Genomic DNA, 20,719 nt, shown 5'->3' with positions numbered 1-20,719 from the left:
ATGCCGAGTGATATGGAGCACTTTTTCATGTGTCTGTTGGCCATCTGGATGTCTTCTTTGCAGAAATGTCTGTTCATGTCCTCTGCCCATTTCTTGATTGGATTCTTTGTTCTTTGGGTGTTGAGTTTGCTAAGTTCTTTATAGATTTTGGACACTAGCCCTTTATCTGATATGTCATTTGCAAATATCTTCTCCCATTCTGTCAGTTGTCTTTTGGTTTTGTTCACTGTTTCCTTTGCTGTGCAAAAGCTTTTGATCTTGATAAAATCCCAAAAGTTCATTTTTGCCCTTGCTTCCCTTGCCTTTGGTGATGTTCCTAGGAAGATGTTGCTGCGGCTGACGTCGAAGAGGTTGCTGCCTGTGTTCTCCTCAAGGATTTTGATGGATTCCTTTCTCACATTGAGATCCTTCATCCATTTTGAGTCTATTTTCGTGTGTGGTGTAAGGAAATGATCCAATTTCATTTTTCTGCATGTGGCTGTCCAATTTTCCCAACACCATTTATTGAAGAGGCTGTCTTTTTTCCATTGGACATTCTTTCCTGCTTTGTCGAAGATGAGTTGACCATAGAGTTGAGGGTCTATTTCTGGGCTCTCTATTCTGTTCCATTGATATATGTGTCTGTTTTTGTGCCAGTACCATGCTGTCTTGAGGATGACAGCTTTGTAATAGAGCTTGAAGTCCGGAATTGTGATGCCACCAACTTTGGCTTTCTTTTTCAAAATTCCTTTGGCTATTCAAGGTCTTTTCTGGTTCCATGTAAATTTTAGGATTCTTTGTTCCATTTCTTTGAAAAAAATGGATGGTACTTTGATAGGAATTGCATTAAATGTGTAGATTGCTTTAGGTAGCATAGACATTTTCACAATATTTATTCTTCCAATCCAGGAGCATGGAACATTTTTCCATTTCTTTGTGTCTTCCTCAATTTCTTTCATGAGTACTTTATAGTTTTCTGAGTATAGATTCTTAGTCTCTTTGGTTAGGTTTATTCCTAGGTATCTTATAGTTTTGGGTGCAATTGTAAATGGGATGGACTCCTTAATTTCTCTTTCTTCTGTCTTGTTGTTGGTGTAGAGAAATGCAACTGATTTCTGTGCATTGATTTTATATCCTGACACTTTACTGAATTCCTGTACAAGTTCTAGCAGTTTTGGAGTGGAGTCTTTTGGGTTTTCCACATAGAGTATCATATCATCTGCGAAGAGTGATAGTTTGACTTCTTCTTTGCCGATTTGGATGCCTTTAATTTCCTTTTGTTGTCTGATTGCTGAGGCTAGGACTTCTAGTACTATGTTGAATAGCAGTGGTGATAACGGACATCCCTGCCGTGTTCCTGACCTTAGCGGAAAAGCTTTCAGTTTTTCTCCATTGCGAATGATATTTGCGGTGGGTTTTTCATAGATGGCTTTGATAATATTGAGGTATGTGCCGTCTATCCCTACACTTTGAAGAGTTTTGATCAGGAAGGGATGCTGTACTTTGTCAAATGCTTTTTCAGCATCTATGGAGAGTATCATATGATTCTTGTTCTTTCTTTTATTAATGTGTTGTATCACATTGATTGATTTGCGGATGTTGAACCAGCCTTGCAGCCCTGGAATAAATCCCACTTGGTCGTGGTGAATAATCCTTTTAATGTACTGTTGAATCCTATTGGCTAGTATTTTGGCGAGAATTTTTGCATCTGTGTTCATCAAGGATATTGGTCTGTAGTTCTCTTTTTTGTTGGGATCCTTGTCTGGTTTTGGGATCAAGGTGATGCTGGCCTCATAAAATGAGTTTGGAAGTTTTCCTTCTATTTCTATTTTTTGGAACAGTTTCAGGAGAATAGGAATTAGTTCTTCTTTAAATGTTTGGTAGAATTCACCCGGGAAGCCGTCTGGCCCTGGGCTTTTGTTTGTTTGGAGATTTTTTTTTTTTTTTAATTTTTTTATTTTTTCAGCATAACAGTATTCATTATTTTTGCACCACACCCAGTGCTCCATGCAATCTGTGCCCTCCACAATACCCACCACCTGGTGCCCCAACCTCCCACCCCCCACCCCTTCAAAATTCCCAGATCGTTTTTCAGAGTCCATAGTCTCTCATGGTTCACCTCCCCTTCCAATTTCCCTCAACTCCCCTCTCCATCTCCCCTTGTCCTCCATGCTATTTGTTATGCTCCACAAATAAGTGAAACCATATGATAATTGACTCTCTCTGCTTGACTTATTTCACTCAGCATAATCTCTTCCAGTCCCGTCCATGTTGTTACAAAACTTGGGTATTCATCCTTTCTTTCTTTCTTTCTTTTTTTTTTTTTTTTACAGCTTTATAAACATATATTTTTATCCCCAGGGATACAGGTATGCGAATCGCCAGGTTTACACACTTCACAACCATAGCACATACCCTCCCCAATATCCATAACCCCACGCCCTCTCCCAACCCCCTCCCCCCATCAACCCTCAGTTTGTTTTGTGAGATTAAGAGTCACTTATGGTTTGTCTCCCTCCCAATCCCATCTTGTTTCATTTACTCTTCTCCTACCCCCTCAACCCCCCATGTTTCATCTCCTCTCCCTCATATCAGGGAGATCATATGATAGTTGTCTTTCTCCGATTGACTTATTTCGCTAAGCATGATACCCTCTAGTTCTATCCACGTCGTCGCAAATGGCAAGATTTCATTTCTTTTGATGGCTGCATAGTATTCCATTGTGTATATATACCACATCTTCTTTATCCATTCGTCTGTAGATGGACATCTAGGTTCTTTCCATAGTTTGGCTATTGTAGACATTGCTGCTATAAACATTCGGGTGCATGTACCCCTTCGGATCACTATGTTTGTATCTTTAGGGTAAATACCCAGCAGTGCAATTGCAGGGTCATAGGGTAGTTCTATTTTCAACATTTTGAGGAACCTCCATGCTGTTTTCCAGAGTGGTTGCACCAGCTTGCATTCCCACCAACAGTGTAGGAGGGTTCCCCTTTCTCCGCATCCTCGCCAGCATCTGTCATTTCCTGACTTGTTAATTTTAGCCATTCTGACTGGTGTGAGGTGATATCTCATGGTGGTTTTGATTTGTATTTCCCTGATGCCGAGTGATATGGAGCACTTTTTCATGTGTCTGTTGGCCATCTGGATGTCTTCTTTGCAGAAATGTCTGTTCATGTCCTCTGCCCATTTCTTGATTGGATTCTTTGTTCTTTGGGTGTTGAGTTTGCTAAGTTCTTTATAGATTTTGGACACTAGCCCTTTATCTGATATGTCATTTGCAAATATCTTCTCCCATTCTGTCAGTTGTCTTTTGGTTTTGTTCACTGTTTCCTTTGCTGTGCAAAAGCTTTTGATCTTGATAAAATCCCAAAAGTTCATTTTTGCCCTTGCTTCCCTTGCCTTTGGTGATGTTCCTAGGAAGATGTTGCTGCGGCTGACGTCGAAGAGGTTGCTGCCTGTGTTCTCCTCGAGGATTTTGATGGATTCCTTTCTCACATTGAGATCCTTCATCCATTTTGAGTCTATTTTCGTGTGTGGTGTAAGGAAATGATCCAATTTCATTTTTCTGCATGTGGCTGTCCAATTTTCCCAACACCATTTATTGAAGAGGCTGTCTTTGTTCCATTGGACATTCTTTCCTGCTTTGTCGAAGATGAGTTGACCATAGAGTTGAGGGTCCATTTCTGGGCTCTCTATTCTGTTCCATTGATCTATGTGTCTGTTTTTGTGCCAGTACCATGCTGTCTTGAGGATGACAGCTTTGTAATAGAGCTTGAAGTCCGGAATTGTGATGCCACCAACTTTGGCTTTCTTTTTCAATATTCCTTTGGCTATTCGAGGTCTTTTCTGGTTCCATATAAATTTTAGGATTATTTGTTCCATTTCTTTGAAAAAAATGGATGTTACTTTGATAGGAATTGCATTAAATGTGTAGATTGCTTTAGGTAGCATAGACATTTTCACAATATTTATTCTTCCAATCCAGGAGCATGGAACATTTTTCCATTTCTTTGTGTCTTCCTCAATTTCTTTCATGAGTACTTTATAGTTTTCTGAGTATAGATTCTTAGTCTCTTTGGTTAGGTTTATTCCTAAGTATCTTATAGTTTTGGGTGCAATTGTAAATGGGATGGACTCCTTAATTTCTCTTTCTTCCGTCTTGTCGTTGGTGTAGAGAAATGCAACTGATTTCTGTGCATTGATTTTATATCCTGACACTTTACTGAATTCCTGAACAAGTTCTAGCAGTTTTGGAGTGGAGTCTTTTGGGTTTTCCACATAGAGTATCATATCATCTGCGAAGAGTGATAGTTTGACTTCTTCTTTGCCGATTTGGATGCCTTTAATTTCCTTTTGTTGTCTGATTGCTGAGGCTAGGACTTCTAGTACTATGTTGAATAGCAGTGGTGATAACGGACATCCCTGCCGTGTTCCTGACCTTAGCGGAAAAGCTTTCAGTTTTTCTCCATTGCGAATGATATTTGCGGTGGGTTTTTCATAGATGGCTTTGATAATATTGAGGTATGTGCCGTCTATCCCTACACTTTGAAGAGTTTTGATCAGGAAGGGATGCTGTACTTTGTCAAATGCTTTTTCAGCATCTATGGAGAGTATCATATGGTTCTTGTTCTTTCTTTTATTAATGTGTTGTATCACATTGATTGATTTGCGGATGTTGAACCAGCCTTGCAGCCCTGGAATAAATCCCACTTGGTCGTGGTGAATAATCCTTTTAATGTACTGTTGAATCCTATTGGCTAGTATTTTGGCGAGAATTTTTGCATCTGTGTTCATCAAGGATATTGGTCTGTAGTTCTCTTTTTTGTTGGGATCCTTGTCTGGTTTTGGGATCAAGGTGATGCTGGCCTCATAAAATGAGTTTGGAAGTTTTCCTTCTATTTCTATTTTTTGGAACAGTTTCAGGAGAATAGGAATTAGTTCTTCTTTAAATGTTTGGTAGAATTCCCCCGGGAAGCCGTCTGGCCCTGGGCTTTTGTTTGTTTGGAGATTTTTGATGACTGTTTCAATCTCCTTACTGCTTATGGGTCTGTTCAGGCTTTCTATTTCTTCCTGGTTCAGTTGTGGTAGTTTATATGTCTCTAGGAATGCATCCATTTCTTCCAGATTGTCCAATTTGTTGGCGTAGAGTTGCTCATAGTATGTTCTTATAATTGTCTGTATTTCTTTGGTGTTCGTTGTGATCTCTCCTCTTTCATTCATGATTTTATTTATTTGGGTCCTCTCTCTTTTCTTTTTGATAAGTCTGGCCAGGGGTTTATCAATCTTATTAATTCTTTCAAAGAACCAGCTCCTAGTTTCATTGATTTGTTCTATTGTTTTTTTGGTTTCTATTTCATTGATTTCTGCTCTGATCTTTATGATTTCTCTTCTCCTGCTGGGTTTAGGGTTTCTTTCTTGTTCTTTCTCCAGCTCCTTTAGGTGTAGGGTTAGGTTGTGTACCTGAGACCTTTCTTGTTTCTTGAGAAAGGCTTGTACCGCTATATATTTTCCTCTCAGGACTGCCTTTGTTGTGTCCCACAGATTCTGAACTGTTGTGTTTTCTTTATCATTTGTTTCCATAAATTTTTTCAATTCTTCTTTGATTTCCTGGTTGACCCATTCATTCTTTAGAAGGATGCTGTTTAGTCTCCATGTATTTGGGTTCTTTCCAAATTTCCTCTTGTTATTGAGTTCTAGCTTTAGAGCATTGTGGTCTGAAAATATGCAGGGAATGATCCCAATCTTTTGATACCGGTTGAGACTTGATTTAGGACCAATAATGTGATCTATTCTGGAGAATGTTCCATGTGCACTAGAGAAGAATGTGTATTCTGTTGCTTTGGGATGAAATGTTCTGAATATATCTGTGATGTCCATCTGGTCCAGTGTGTCATTTAAGGCCTTGATTTCCTTGTTGATCTTTTGCTTGGATGATCTGTCCATTTCAGTGAGGGGAGTGTTAAAATCCCCTACTATGATTGTATTCTTGTCGATGTGTTTCTTTGATTTTGTTATTAATTGGTTTATATAGTTGGCTGCTCCCACGTTAGGGGCATAGATATTTAAAATTGTTAGATCTTCTTGTTGGACAGTTCCTTTGAGTATGATATAGTGTCCTTCCTCATCTCTTATTATAATCTTTGGCTTAAAATCTAATTGATCTGCTATAAGGATTGCCACTCCTGCTTTCTTCTGATGTCCATTAGCATGGTAAATTCTTTTCCACCCCCTCACTTTAAACCTGGAGGTGTCTTCGGGTGTAAGATGAGTTTCTTGTAGGCAACATATAGATGGTTTTTGTTTTTTTAATCCATTCTGATACCCTGTGTCTTTTGATTGGGGCATTTAGCCCATTAACATTCAGGGTAAGTATTGAGAGATATGAATTTAGTGCCATTGTATTGCCTGTAAGGTGACTGTTATTGTATATTGTCTCTGTTTCTTTCTGATCTACTACTTTGAGGGTCTCTCTTTGCTTAGAGGACCCCTTTCAATATTTCCTGTATAGCTGGTTTGGTATTTGCAAATTCTTTCAGTTTTTGTTTCTCCTGGAAGCTTTTAATCTCTCCATCTATTTTCAATGATAGCCTAGCTGGATATAGTATTCTTGGCTGCATGTTTTTCTCATTTAGTACTCTGAATATATCATGCCAGCTCTTTCTGGCCTGCCAGGTCTCTGTGGATAAGTCTGCTGCCAATCTAATATTTTTACCATTGTACGTTACAGACTTCTTTTCCCGGGCTGCTTTCAGGATCTTTTCTTTGTCACTAAGACTTGTCAATTTTACTATTAGGTGACGGGGTATAGACCTATTCTTATTGATTTTGAGGGGGTTTCTCTGAACCTCCTGGATTTTGATGCTTGTTCCCTTTGCCATATTGGGGAAATTCTCTCCAATAATTCTCTCCAATATACCTTCTGCTCCCCTCTCTGTTTCCTCTTCTTCTGGAATCCCAATTATTCTAATGTTGTTTCGTCTTATGGTGTCACTTATCTCTCGAATTCTCCCCTCGTGGTCCAGTAGCTGTTTGTCCCTCTTTTGCTCAGCTTCTTTATTCTCTGTCATTTGGTCTTCTATATCGCTAATTCTTTCTTCTGCCTCATTTATCCTAGCAGTGAGAGCCTCCATTTTTGATTGCACCTCATTAATAGCTTTTTTGATTTCAACTTGGTTCGATTTTAGTTCTTTTATTTCTCCAGAAAGGGCTTTTATATCTCCCGAGAGGGTTGCTTTAATATCTTCCATGCCTTTTTCAAGCCCGGCTAGAACCTTGAGAATCATCATTCTGAACTCTATATCTGACATATTACCAATGTCTGTATTGATTAGGTCCCTAGCCTTTGGTATTGCCTCTGGTTCTTTTTTTTGTTGTGAATTTTTCCGCCTTGTCATTTTGTCCAGATAAGAGTTTATGAAGGAGCAAGTAAAATACTAAAAGGGTGGCAACAACCCCAGGAAAATATGCTTTAGCCAAATCAGAAGAGATCCTGAATTGTGAGGGGGGAGAAAGTGGATAAAAAGGGGTTCAGAAAGAAAGAAAAAAAAATATTAAAAAAAAGAAAGCCGATAAAGAAAAAATATAAAAAGAGGAAAAAATATATATATATTAGATAAACTATTTAAAAAACGTTAAAAAAAAGAAAACGGTAAAAGTTAAAAAAAATTTAGCAGAAGAAGAGAAAAAGAAAAAAAATTGAAAAAGAAAAAAAAATTAAATTAACTGCAAGGCTAAAAAATCATGGGGAGAAAGCCGTTCTCCTTGGTAGGTGAACTTGGTCCTGGCTGGGTTTCCCGTAGATCTTCTGGGGGAGGGGCCCGTTGTAGTGATTCTCAAGCGTCTTTGCCCCAGGCGGAGTTGCACCGCCCTTACCCGGGGCCGCGCTGAGTAATCCGCTCGGGTTCGCTTTTGGGAGCTTTTGTTCCCTGAGCACTTTCCGTAGAGTCCGGAGGACGGGAATAAAGATGGCGGCCTCCCGGTCTCCGGCCCGGAGGAGCCGAGAGCCAGGGGCCCCACTCCTCAGTGCGCCCCCAGAGAACAGCGCCAAATGACTCCCGTCACCCTGGCCTCCGGCCGCACTCCGAGCTGACCGAGCCTGCGACCGGTTCAAGGCAACCCTGAGCTGAGAGTCACTCCTCGGCTCTGTCTCTGCAGCCGGCTTCCCCGTTCTAATACCGGTAAGCTCTGCGACACTGAGACACCCCCGATCCTTCTGCGACCCTGCAGGACCTGAGGCCGCGCTTACCCCGCCTGGGCTTCACCCCAGTTAAGCCTCTGGAGCGATGTCCCTCAGCGGAACAGACTTTTAAAAGTCCTGATTTTGCTCCGTTGCTCTGCCGCTTGCCGGGAGCCGGCCCCTCCCCCCGCGGTCTATCTTCCCGTCGCTTTGGATTCACTTCTCCGCCAGTCCTACCTTGCAGAAAGTGGTTGATTTTCTGTTTATGGAATTGCTGTTCTTCTTCTCTTCAATCTCCCGTTGGATTTGTAGGTGTTTGCAATCTTTAGATAAGCTATTTAGCCGATCTCCCGCTACCCGAAGTAGTCTCAGCCTGCTACTTCTCCGCCATCTTGACTCCTCCTCCTAAAAAATCCTATTATTTTGATTTGGGTAGCATTGACAATTAGGGAAAAATTTACATTTAGCTATCTTGGCTCTCCGAAATCATAAACACTGTCTATCTCTCCACTAAGACTGCTTCAGGTCCTCTTTAAATTCATTCAGCAATATCTTATTAGAGTCTTTGGTCTACAGATACTATATGCATTTTGTGAAAGTTATTCTGAAGTATTTCATGGTTGTTGATATCATCATATTAGCATTTTTAATTTAAATTTTCAATAGTTTACTGTTAGTCCATAAAAATATAATTGATTTTTATATACTGACTTTATGTACTGTGATCTTCCTAAACTCACTAGTTCTAGTAGCATTTTAGCAGATCCCACAGAATTTGCTTCACTGAAGATCATGTTCTCTGCAAGTAAACACAATTTTACTTTTTAACTTACAGTCTTATTTTTTTCTTGCCTTATTGAATGGGTTCGAACCTCCAGTACAATATGAATAGTACAGTACAAGGTAAGAGTGGACATCCTTGTGTATTCTTCCTGTTCTTAGGGGAGTGTGTGTATTCACTCTTTAACCACTAAGCATGATGTTAGCTATAGGTTTCTAAGAAAGTTGTTCATCAGATAGAGAAAGTTCCTTCTAGTCCTTATTTGTTGATCATTTTGATTATGAATGGATGCTCAATTTTGTTAAATGTTCCTTTCAGGGACCCCACCCCGATTTTACCCTCAGTGGTTAATCTGTTCTTGCATATATTAGGTGCCCCTAAATACTTGTTGAATGAATGCAACTGGGCTAAATATCTTTGAGAGTGCAAGGCCATATTTCAGCCACTCAGAAGGATGAGATGGGCTTAGGGGACCTGAAGATATTTGAATGTCTATTCATATCAGAGATACTAGATTTGCTTAAATGATCTCATGCAAATTTTACAGCATTCCTATGAAGTTAAGTATCTCCATTTTACAAACGAAGAATGAGTAATAGATAGAATGATTAAAAAAGCTGTAATAAAGCTATAATATGGTTGGCATGTGGGGAAAAGTTTCTTTGCATTTCAATAAAAGAAAAAAGACAATCATATGTTCATAAAACAGAGTATGCAAAGGAGGTTGTTTTCAAATATTTCAGTTATTGGATGGTGTGAAAGGATCAAGAGTACAGTCAGTCTGGATATAAAGAATGTCACCTGTGGAATGACGCTTGAACCATTAAGAAGCAAAAGCTATCCTTGCATAGTACTTGGCTCAGCCATGAACAAAGGTCTCATAGTCAAAATAATGTAAATTTAAGTTAGTGGCTTGCAACCCTGACAATTTGATATATAGGCAAAACAAAGAAGATTTAATTTTGCTTACATATCAAAATGCAAATGTTTAACAACTTTGGCAAAGAAAAAGTCAAGAAAGATATAAAGTAAGTTAGAAGGTAGGAGAAAAATGAGGAAACTCTAGGGATGTTAACACTGTTATCTTACAAAAAAGGAACATTTAAACCCCTCTGAGCTTCAGTTCTTCAGCTGCAAAATGAGATATAAAATCTTATCTAATGGGATCATAGTGAGGATTAATGAATGTATGTAAAATGCCTAGTATGTATGTAAAATGCCTAATATATGATAGGTACTCACTAAAAGGAGAAAAGGGTGGCAGGCCTATCGATAGAAGAAAGTAGTAAATCCAGCCCCATTCATGAGGGAGAACCTCAATTCTAAGGTCTTTGTCCCCTCTCCTGCTGATGCTGTCACTGCCAGAGAGCAGGGTAGTGAGTCTGAGTAATGAAAGGTCAAGGGCTGTGTGTCCAGCCAAGGGCATATGAATGACATGACTACTCTGAAAATGGTATCATTTTTCCAATGTTATAGTTGAGGGAGTTGACACTCTGAGTGGCCCAATAACTCACATTGAGCCAGCCCTGAAGTGGCCAAGCCGGTCCTGAAACCCAGAAACTGTGACTCTAGATTTGGTTGCCTGCCATCCAGTCGAGCGCTGCAGTGAATCTGAAACACTGGATAAGCTTGTGGCATATCCTCTATACACATTTCTAATGAATAGGCCCTTAGGTTTAATTAAAGGGGAAAAAAAGATTAATTGTTTCTCCCAACAGCTGCAAATTATTTACATTGCATTTGTGTTGATGGCTAATAAAAGAGCAAAGGCGTGTGGGGACAGCCCAGGGTGGCTGTAATTCTTCCAGGGTCCATAATGAAGCACTGGTTTGAATGCCAGCATGTGAGCATGGAGGAGCCTGCTGTCCCATTCAGGCTTGTAGTGGGCAGAGCCACTCTCTGCCCTGGGCACGATCCAATCTGCAGAAATGGATTTCAGCAGCCAAGACCTGAGAAGAACAAGGCATATGCCCCCGCCTCACTAAACTGGCTCTTGATTAGTTCATGATTGCTGTGGAATGGGTGAGAAGCAAAATGGTGGCCAGCTTGAGGCTACCACCTATCCTAGAGCAACTCTTAACTGATCTTTTGAAGCATGATTGTGGAGGAAAGGGACAGGAGCCATGGCAGCAGAGCTGTTTTCAATTTTATAAGTTCTTGCTTTGCAGTAGCTACTGAAAATTATATACTATAATATGCATATGTATTATATAATGTGTGTTATAGATTATAATGTACATGACTAGTATAATATGAATGTGTGTGTGTGTGTGTGCACACACACATGTGTGTGCTTTTACGGATATTACTCGGTATGAGAGAGTTTTGGTCTTCCCAATTATTAGGTTTTAACCCTGGGGCCATCTTGGGAAAGTCACGTCTTGTGAAAGTGGTTTCTTCATCATTTTCATAACGATCACACCTACTCTTAAGTTGCTGTCGGGAGCATTATTTACGTGACAACATCTTTCAAACTGTGAAGCAGGGTGTGAGAATTGGCATCAGGACATCTTTGATTACTCTAGGACTTTTTCTAACATATTATTTCATTTTTAAAGCACCTACTCTGCACTCAGATTTGCGTAAGTGTATGTGGGGGGATAAAAGGACAAACCAAAGAGACCACAGTAGAGTAATATTAGGTTATAATATTAACCTAATATAATAACCTTATAATATCAGGTTAATATTTAAGGAGATTATTTTTGATGTGTGTGTAGAGGATGAATTGGAGTGGGATAGGACTTCTTACTGGAAGACCAGTCAGGAGGCCACTGCAGTCTTCCAGAGAGGGGACACCTGGGCCTGAACAAATTTGGAATTGACAGACATGGGATATTCACATAGGACTATTGCACCAGCCCTAGCACAAGTTTTATTTAAATTCTCTATCCCTTAGGAGCCTGTTGACCATAAGTATCCCATATTTGTTTGCTAGGACTGCCTTAACAAAATACTACTAACTGTGTGGCTTAGAACAACGGAGATGTATTGTCTCACAATTCTAGAGGCCAGAAGTCTGAAATCCAAGTTGTTGACAGGACCGTGCTTGATCTGAAGGTAAAGGGGAAAGATCTGTTCCAGGTATCTCTCCTGGCTTTTGGTAGTTCCTTGGCTGGTAGCAACACATGGCATTCACATGTGTACACGTCTGTCTCTGTGTCCAAATTTCCCTTTATTATAAGGACACCAGTCATTTTGGATTAAGGCCTGCCCAAATGACCTCATTTTACTTGACTACCCCTATAAAGACCCTCTCTCTAAATAAGATCACATTCCAAGGTACTGGAGGTTAGTACTACAACCTGTCTTTTTTTCAGGGTCACAGTTCAACCAGTAACATTTATCTGATATTCATCTTAAGTTTGTTAATTTTCCATTAGACAAGATATGATTTACCTGGTCAAATTACTGAAAAACAACTTAAATTGCTAGGTAATTTAGACTGTTAGGATAGACACAGTTTTTATGTGATCAGAAAATATTCAAATGCCTGCTGTATCTTTACACATATGTTGGTACTTATACAGATAGGTGTATATATGAAATACAGTAACAGTTTGTGATTATGGATCTGATTAGGTTGAGGTCAGAAATTCAAGCACATAGCCATGATTTGCTAGTTTGTTGATTGATAATGGACTTTAACCCTGAAATATCTATTAATAGGCAGTAGTATTGAAGAATTGAAGCTTTTAGTCAGTTTTTAACAGTAGCTATCTATACTGGGCATCCAGAAATAGAAATAATGGGATTTTGGTAAGGTGAAAGATCCATGGTCTAGAGCCCAAAAATGTGTTTGAGTCTCGGTGCTGCCCTTTCTTTGTGTTCACATGAATTGTTGAGCTTCTCTCTGAATCTCACTTTTCTAAAGGTTACTGAGGTATAAAATGGAACTAACTAATGCTCTATGTCTCTCATGTGGTTGTTGGATGAGAGCCTATGAGTGAACAAATGTGCAATATTAATATTATTGTGGATTAGCTATTCAAGTGATGATCTTGAAAGTCAATCTTTGTTTTGTTTTTCCATTGTGTTCTAGTCAACAAGCACAAACCATGGATTGAGACTTCATATCACGGAGTCATAACTGAGAATAATGACACAGTCATTTTGGACCCACCACTTGTCGCCCTGGATAAAGACGCACCAGTTCCTTTTGCAGGTGAGATGGTAGCTTACTGTGGTTGGGCTTGGCTCACTTGGAAGGCATGCTGGGAAGCCTCCACAGAGTGCAGGCTCGGGCTGTATTGCTGTTATCTTCCCCTACGTGTCTCATAGATCAGCCTGTGATTTCAAAGCTGTATATCTCTTCTGACTGCTGGTATGGTTCTGATATCTGGTGTGGCTCTGATTTCTGATTTCTGGGGTTTTTTTCCGGGGTATTGCCTCCAGGACAAGACCTTTATTTCTTCTTCTAAGAAATGGTATATTGCTGCAGTGGCCTCTGGATTTGGAAAAGCTGGGCTAGTAAGGTCCATAGGGGAATAATTTTCCCTCTAGAAAGATAACCTATAGACAGATTAAGTAAGTGACCCACTCTCCCCACTACACATATATCAAGGACAGGTGAAGACTTATAACTTGGTAGATTGACAAAAGAAAAGGAAAAAAAAAAAAGGACCAGGAAATATTTGCTAAGAGTAGGGACAGGGCTGTACCCTCAAGCTTCACAGTGGGTGTGGCTTTGGTGGAAGAATCAGAACACAGTGCCATTTTGCCCTCTGTGGCTTGTGGCTAGAGAGTCTTCTCATTATCATCAAAATTATGACTACTTCCTTCTTTAACTTCCTGCAAGGGCTAGGTCTCAGGAAGGATGTGTGAAGAATATAGCTATGTCTCATGTTTCCACAGATTTTGGCAAAGAAAAGGGGATAGCTGATGGTAGGGGGAGGAGGGAATGGACAAAGAATTTCTGAAGATGCCTGCATCATGAGTAATATTGTTAACATTTTATAACTGTCAGGACAAAGACAGGAAATTTAATGAAAGTTTTCAAGATTTCTAGAAGATTGCTTTATGATAGATGGGTGCCAGGCTGAGGTTTTCACCATGATGAAGTCTATTTTTTCTGACAGTATGTCTGCTACATTATGAGCTACTTGGGCAGAAAAAAATTGGCTCTTTCACACTTCTAAGAGATAAGCTCTATGAAGGCCCTTTTTTCATTACAGAACATTGTAAAGTAAGGAATGAGGGGGTGGGTTAAATTGGGAAATTCAGCGTTATGTGAAGATAAACTCATAAGCATTCTTGCAGAGCATTGGGAAGATATCTTGACTCTCAGAAGAAGGCTTTACCTTTATTTTATGTAGAATGATAGCCACCAAGGGCACCTAACTGTGACTTCTTTGGTGTTTAGAATTAGGATATTTCCATAATCTTCTAGCTATCCTCAGAGGTCCCAGCTCAACAAAATTCCACTTGGAAGTATGAATTCCATGCTGTCTTTTCCACAAAAGATGAGTTATCTTCCCTAGACCTTCTTTGCCAGACTGGGAATATTCCAATGCATTCCCGTCTTGGACATAACTAGATGATACTAGGGTTAATCACCTGCTAGAAATGAGGTTTTAAAACAAACACTGGCAAAACTCTTTGGATCTTGGAACTGTTTGGTTTGGCATGCACAATGTGCTTAACAAAATAAGAGACAGTATTTAAAAAGTGGGAGATTTAGGATAAAAAGACAGGATTCTGGATTATCTTGATGAACCAGATTGGAAATACAAGGCTGAGTCATGGTTTCCCTTTTTAGACTGAATGTGTGCTCCTGGCTTCCTTCAGCTCTTCTCTACAACCGGTGTGCAGAGGTCCTTCCACCAAGCAGGTCCTCTTGTTCACCTTTATTTTCAAGTGTGTAACTCCTCTTTAAAACATAACAGGGAAAAAAAAAAACAACAATGACACATTAAACAGGAAGTAAATGTATGCCATTAATTCACTTTAGTGTAGTGAACCTAAGACTTTAAAGATGAAGGATATGTCTGATTCTTTATTATGTCTACCCTCAGCATAGCCCTGTTCTCCTCCAATAGTGAACTAGGAAACTGAAGCTGTTGAATAAGTTGTCCCACAGTAGATTTATAAGCTCCTTAATGTACAGACCCAAATTGGGTGGGGGCAGTTTGAGCAAAACTGATATTTGTAAGTTTGGACTTACAGAAGTTACTTATTTTCCTTGGTTATTGGGCAGCAGAACAATTAATTATTTCATCTGAAGATTCAACAAAGGGTTTCACAATCATAAATCCATCAAATTCCTTTAAACTTGTATTTGTATTCTGACCATTAGATGTGCCCACTGGTTTTCAGACACATCTGGAAATTAAGATTTGCTTCTAAGCCAAGCCCTGAGTAGTTATTTCCATCTGGAGAAAATTTTTATGCTCCTCTTGATATTTGCATCTGCATAAAAAGAAATCTAACTTAATGCATCAAAATATAATCTTCCAGGCTCTTAAGAGTAAAAAATAAAGGTGCTTTTTGGAATGGTCAAAGCTATTTTTCTCAGTGTTATTTATGACCAGCTCTAAGACAGGACACAGGCACTAGCCATCCATCCATGCTGCAGACGTTTATTTTAAAACATTTATCTTAAAAAGAAAATACTGAAGATTTATTTCAGATCCCTATCATTCTCATAAAATTGAAAAATTCGTTATCTGCCAGCTCCATCAGTTCTGGAAGTCAACTGCAGCTTTTAGTCCCCCCCGCCCCGCCCCAGTTATCAACTGTTGTTGTATTGTGTGTCAGTTTTTCCACCCCTTTCCCACTAGTCTTTATTTCTAATTTGGCCTGTGAGGCAAGCTGTAAGCTTTCTGGGAGATGGTCTCGTCCAAGTCACTTTTTCTCTGTCTCATTTCTTTTGTGATTTCCCTCCCTTAAAAAAAATTGTTTAAGAAAAATTTCCTATGCAAAATCCAGGGATATAGAATAGCTTTTACTATATATTTTCCTGATTATGACAATAAGTGTTTTATTGTAGAAAATGTGAAAAATATATTGAAACAAAGAAGTATGAAAAATATGTTTTCTTACTGCCAGAGAGAGCCTCTGTTAACTTTAGTGTATTTCCTTCCAGTCATTTTTCTACTTTTTTTTCTACAATTGTGATCACACCTCATATTCAATTCTAATAATTTATTTTCCCCACTAATGAAAATATACAATTTTTTGGAAAATATATAATTTTATTAAATATTAATCTGCAGCTGATTAAACGGTTACATGATGTCTTTCTCAGTGAATATTCTGTAGTTTACCATTCTTTCTTTTTCTAGCTCTATTGAGATACAATTGACATATAATATTGTAAAAGTTTAAGATGTACAATGTACTGATTTGATAAACTTCTTTTTTTTTTAAAGATTTTATTTATTTATTTGACAGACAGAGATCACAAGTAGGCAGAGAGGCAGGCAGAGAGAGAGAGGGGAGGAAGCAGGCTCTCCGCTAAGCAGAGAGCCCAATGTGGGGCTAAATCCCAGGACCCTGGGATCATGACCTGAGCTGAAGGCAGAGGCTTTAACCCACTGAGCCACCCAGGTGCCCCTGATTTGATAAACTTCTATATTGCAAGTGATTACCACTGTAGTATTAGCTAAACCTCCATTATCTCAAATAATCACTATTTCTTTTTTTCTCACATATTAAGAATACAATCTTTAATTCTCAGGATTTAATATAATGGTAAATTCATGCAATGAAGATGGACAGTTCTGAATACTATGACTTTGATTCATGGATCTAAAAAATATAACTCTTGAATAATGAAATAAATTGTATGCATGAATTAACTCCAAAATTGTGCAGTGCTGGTATTACCATTTCCTTTCCTCCATGACTAGCTCTCCAGGTATGAAATAATAATGCAGTTTTCTTTTTTTGTGGTGAGAACATTTGAGATCTACTCTCTTAGCAATTTTCAAGTATATAATACAATGTTGTTACGTATAATCACCATGTCATACATTAGGGGCCCAAAACTTAGTCATATTATCACTGAAAGTTTTTACCCTTTGACAACACCTCCCAATTTTCCCCACCTCTAGTCCCTGGTAACAACCATTCTACTCCCTGTTTCTGTGAGTTGGCTTTTTAAAGTCAATTTCACATATAAGTGAATCTACATATAAGTGGTATTTTATATGTGATATAAGTGATTCCACATATAGATTCCATATGTAAGTGAGATCATGCAGTATTTGTTTTCCTATGTCTGGTTAATTTCATGGACCATAATGCCCTCAAGTCCCATCCATGTTGTCACAAACAGCAAGATTTTCTTTCTCATGGCTAAATAACATTCTATTGTATATATATACCACATCTTCTTTATCCATTTTTCCATTGACAGAACTTAGGTTGTTTCCACATCTTGGCAATTGTGAATTATGCTGCAGTGAACATAGATTTGCAGCTATCTCTTCAAAATCCTGAATTTACTTCCTTTGGATATAATTCCGGAAGTAGGATTGCTGGATCATGTGGTATTTCTAGCTGTAATTTTTTTGAGGAACCTCTATACTATTTTCCATAGTGGCTATACCAGTTTGCAATCCCACCATCAGTGCACAAGGGTTCCCTTTCTCTATGTCTTTGCCAACACTTACTTCATGTCTTTTTGATGATAGACATTCTGACAGGTATGAGGTGATAGGCAATTTGTCTGTTACAGTTCCTTTTTACTATCATGTGTTTACATTTCTGATTCTATCATTTGGGTGGATTTCCAGAATTGAAATTAATTGGTCAAACACTTTAAGGTTCTAGGAACAGGGCACGTGGGTGGCTCAATCGGTTAAATGTCTGACTCTTCATCTCAGCTCAGGTCTTAATCTCAGGGTCAAGAGTTCAAGTCCTGAGTTTGACTCCACAAATAAATAAATAAATAAGAAAGTTCCAGAAACGTGTTAAATTGCTTTCCAGAATAGTTGTGTAAGTTTGTTGTCCCATTCTCACCACAGTGGTCTAATTCCCTAGCCCCCGTATGGCTTATTCTAATGGTGTGGTTTAGTGACCATGGGGTGTAGTCACCAATAACAGTAGCCTCGCCATCTGCATCTGTAAAATAATGCAAGGTTTCCAGTGTTGTTGTTTTGATTAAATTTAAAGAATATCTATGATGCATGTTATAATGATTCAAGATATAATAGAAGCTTAATAAATTCATGGTTTTTTTTTTTTTCCATATTCTTTTCTCTGCCCATTTTGTAGAGGAGATAACCAACTCAGAGAGAGGCCAAGCAGCTTGCTCAGTATCCCAAACAGTCCAGCCATGCGCTGGGACTGCAGACCAGGGATTTTCACCACTTGCTTTGAGTTCAGTCCAGTGATGTTGCCTTTTGATTCCTGCCTCACCTGATTACTAGAGGTGTCAACTCTTAGTCAGTGAATACTCCTTCAGACCTCAGTCAAGTCCATTAGACCTAACTTAGTTCTCAACCTAGTGTCTGTGCCCCGTGGACATGACCTTCTTAGAGAATCAGATCCAGGAAAATCCTTAAGTGATAATGAAAATCCTGTCCATTGCATGGCAAAAAATGATAATGAAAGCAAGCTGAGCACACTGTGAACTTATTAATTTCTACATGAGCCCCACCGAGGCCTGTTAGGAAACTGTGGAGACTTTTAAATTTGAAGGGAATTAGATTGCCTTTCAGAGATAATAGAATGGTTCATTTGTCTACATTGGGCCAGTCTGGACTTGTCTTTTGTGAGGACAGGGCAGCAGAGAATGGTCAGGCATAATTGGCTGGCTTCTCAGGCTGGGTGACTCTCTGAAGGCTGCCTGGAAAACTGCCTGTGACGTGATTTGGCCTGGTTTGATTAGCTGGTTGCAGCAGAAGCTTCTCCCCTCCCTGTGCTTGACTCCGCTCACCCTCCTGGTTCTACTCAGTGTTTGCCAACCTTATCCGTGAACCTGCCCAGGGTCCTTGTTTGTGTTCCAGATCCCCTAGCCCTGATGGCAGGGAATCCCCCCAAGGGCTTATGCAGCCCCCGTGTCTTCTGGTGGGAAGGGAAAGCAGAGTGTGGACAGCTACACACCATGCTTGACCAGACACACATTGCTTTATATTCAGGCTCTGTCATTTGCTAGCTGTATGGTCTGAGATAAGTTACTGAACTCCTCTGAGGGACGGTTTGCTAATATTTGAAATGGGGGTAAACATCGTACATCTGGGTTAGTATGTGGATTACATAAGATACGACTGCCGAGTGCCTAGAGCACTCCAGGCCACCAGTAGATGTCTAGTATGTCACAGTGCTGATCATCCTAGAAATGGTAAAAATGAGAGTAATTACAGTAAGTGTAATTCTTGGTATCATCAATAAGCCACAGTGTTTTATTCATTTTAGGCTGATTACAGTTCTGTGATTATAATCTGTGATAAAGACGTTAAAGAAATGAGAAAAGTGAGTTTGGAGTTTGTTCTAAAGGCTTCATGCTATCACCCATCAAGCTATGTTGCCCAGACTGGTCACATGGCAGTGCAGAGGCAGTAAGTTAAATAATGTAGACAAGTAGTTTGAGAATTGTGCTGAACTCTATAACTATTAGTTAGCAATACATTTCCTTAAATTGCACCTATAACCTGTCCCTGTGGAGTAATTAGTTGCAAGATACACATTTATATTACTGCAAATCATATGCCCTTTTATTATAAACACACACATGCACGCATACACACACATACGCGCACGCGCGCGCGCATATGTGCCAGCCATGGCACACACAGAATTGTATCTAAGCCTCACACCAACTCTGTGGAACAAGAAGGTGAGCTATCATGATTCTGTTTTGCAAATAAGGACATTGAGACTTAAAAAATTAAGTAACTATTCAAGGTTACCTAGCTGAGGATGGCTCAGCCCTGTCCCTCAATTCCAGATGCTCAGACTCCAAGTCCAGCCTTCTTTCCCCTGCGAGTTGTCCAGTGTGGAATACATATCTCCTTGGCAGTGGAGGATTTACATGGTACCTGGACATAACATTAAAGAGTGCTGAATCCCATGCTAGGTCATTCCGTTTTAAGTTCTTCTCCAGTCTCTGATTATATCAAGGAGAAAGGCAGTTTGGCTCAACACTTCTCAAACATTTGCTAATGTCTCCTTTTGACAAAGAAGGAACAAGTGCTCTCTCAAGGCATTCCACAGGCTATACTGATGAAGTAGAATTTTAGTACCATCCTGTGTTATATTTTATTTAAGTTTCTTTTTCTTTTTTTTGAGACAACTATTGTTGGCTTTTCAGGTTTTTTTTAAAATAAATTCATTTGGGTTTTTTAAAACCCCCATTTTTTGTGGGGGGGGATTTTATTTCTTCATTTACTTGACAGAGGGAGAGCACATGTGCCTGTGTGTGAAGGGGGCGGGTCATGGGCAGAGAGGGAGGGAGGGGGACAAGCAGTTTCTATGCCTAGCATGGAACCTGACACAGGGTTCCATCTCACGACCCTGAGCCCAAATCAAGAGTCAATGCTGAACCCCTAGAGCCATTCAGGCACCCTTAAAGCCCCAATTTAAAGAAAAATGTAAAAAAGATCAGGTAGTTCATGGCAGGGGCAAAAATCATCAGAGAGGCCTATGATTGAGTACCAAGTAGAACACCATAGAATAAACCCTTTCTGGCCTCGTTCCTCCCCCAGCCACCTCAGGACTATCCACCATCTTCAGTCTGTCCTGCCCCATGGCTCTCTGAGCTCTGACCCTGGTAACAGAAGAGGTATCTGTGTCAGCCTCATGGTAGATGGGACTTTGTATTCCAGCTGGTT

At 39.5% G+C, this 20,719-nt stretch overlaps 1 protein-coding gene across 2 annotated transcripts in view; it reads left to right on the top strand.

Annotated features, from left to right (window-relative positions):
- CLSTN2 (calsyntenin 2) overlaps nucleotides 1-20,719 on the top strand; it is a 636,880-nt gene that overhangs the window by 245,606 nt on the left and 370,555 nt on the right. For both annotated transcript variants that reach the window (XR_007128496.1, XM_047735636.1), the window contains exon 2: nucleotides 12,985-13,107. Coding sequence is in view for 1 of the 2 variants with exons in the window: in XM_047735636.1 (XP_047591592.1) it covers nucleotides 12,985-13,107 (123 nt within the window). In the remaining variant the exon portion in view is untranslated. The remainder of the gene's footprint in view (nucleotides 1-12,984; nucleotides 13,108-20,719) is intronic.

The sequence above is a fragment of the Lutra lutra genome, chromosome 1, assembly GCF_902655055.1.
Source record: "Lutra lutra chromosome 1, mLutLut1.2, whole genome shotgun sequence".
NCBI classification, from domain to species: domain Eukaryota; kingdom Metazoa; phylum Chordata; class Mammalia; order Carnivora; family Mustelidae; genus Lutra; species Lutra lutra.
The sequence above is the reverse complement of the archived record's forward strand: the minus strand, read 5'-3'. Positions and strand labels throughout refer to the sequence as shown.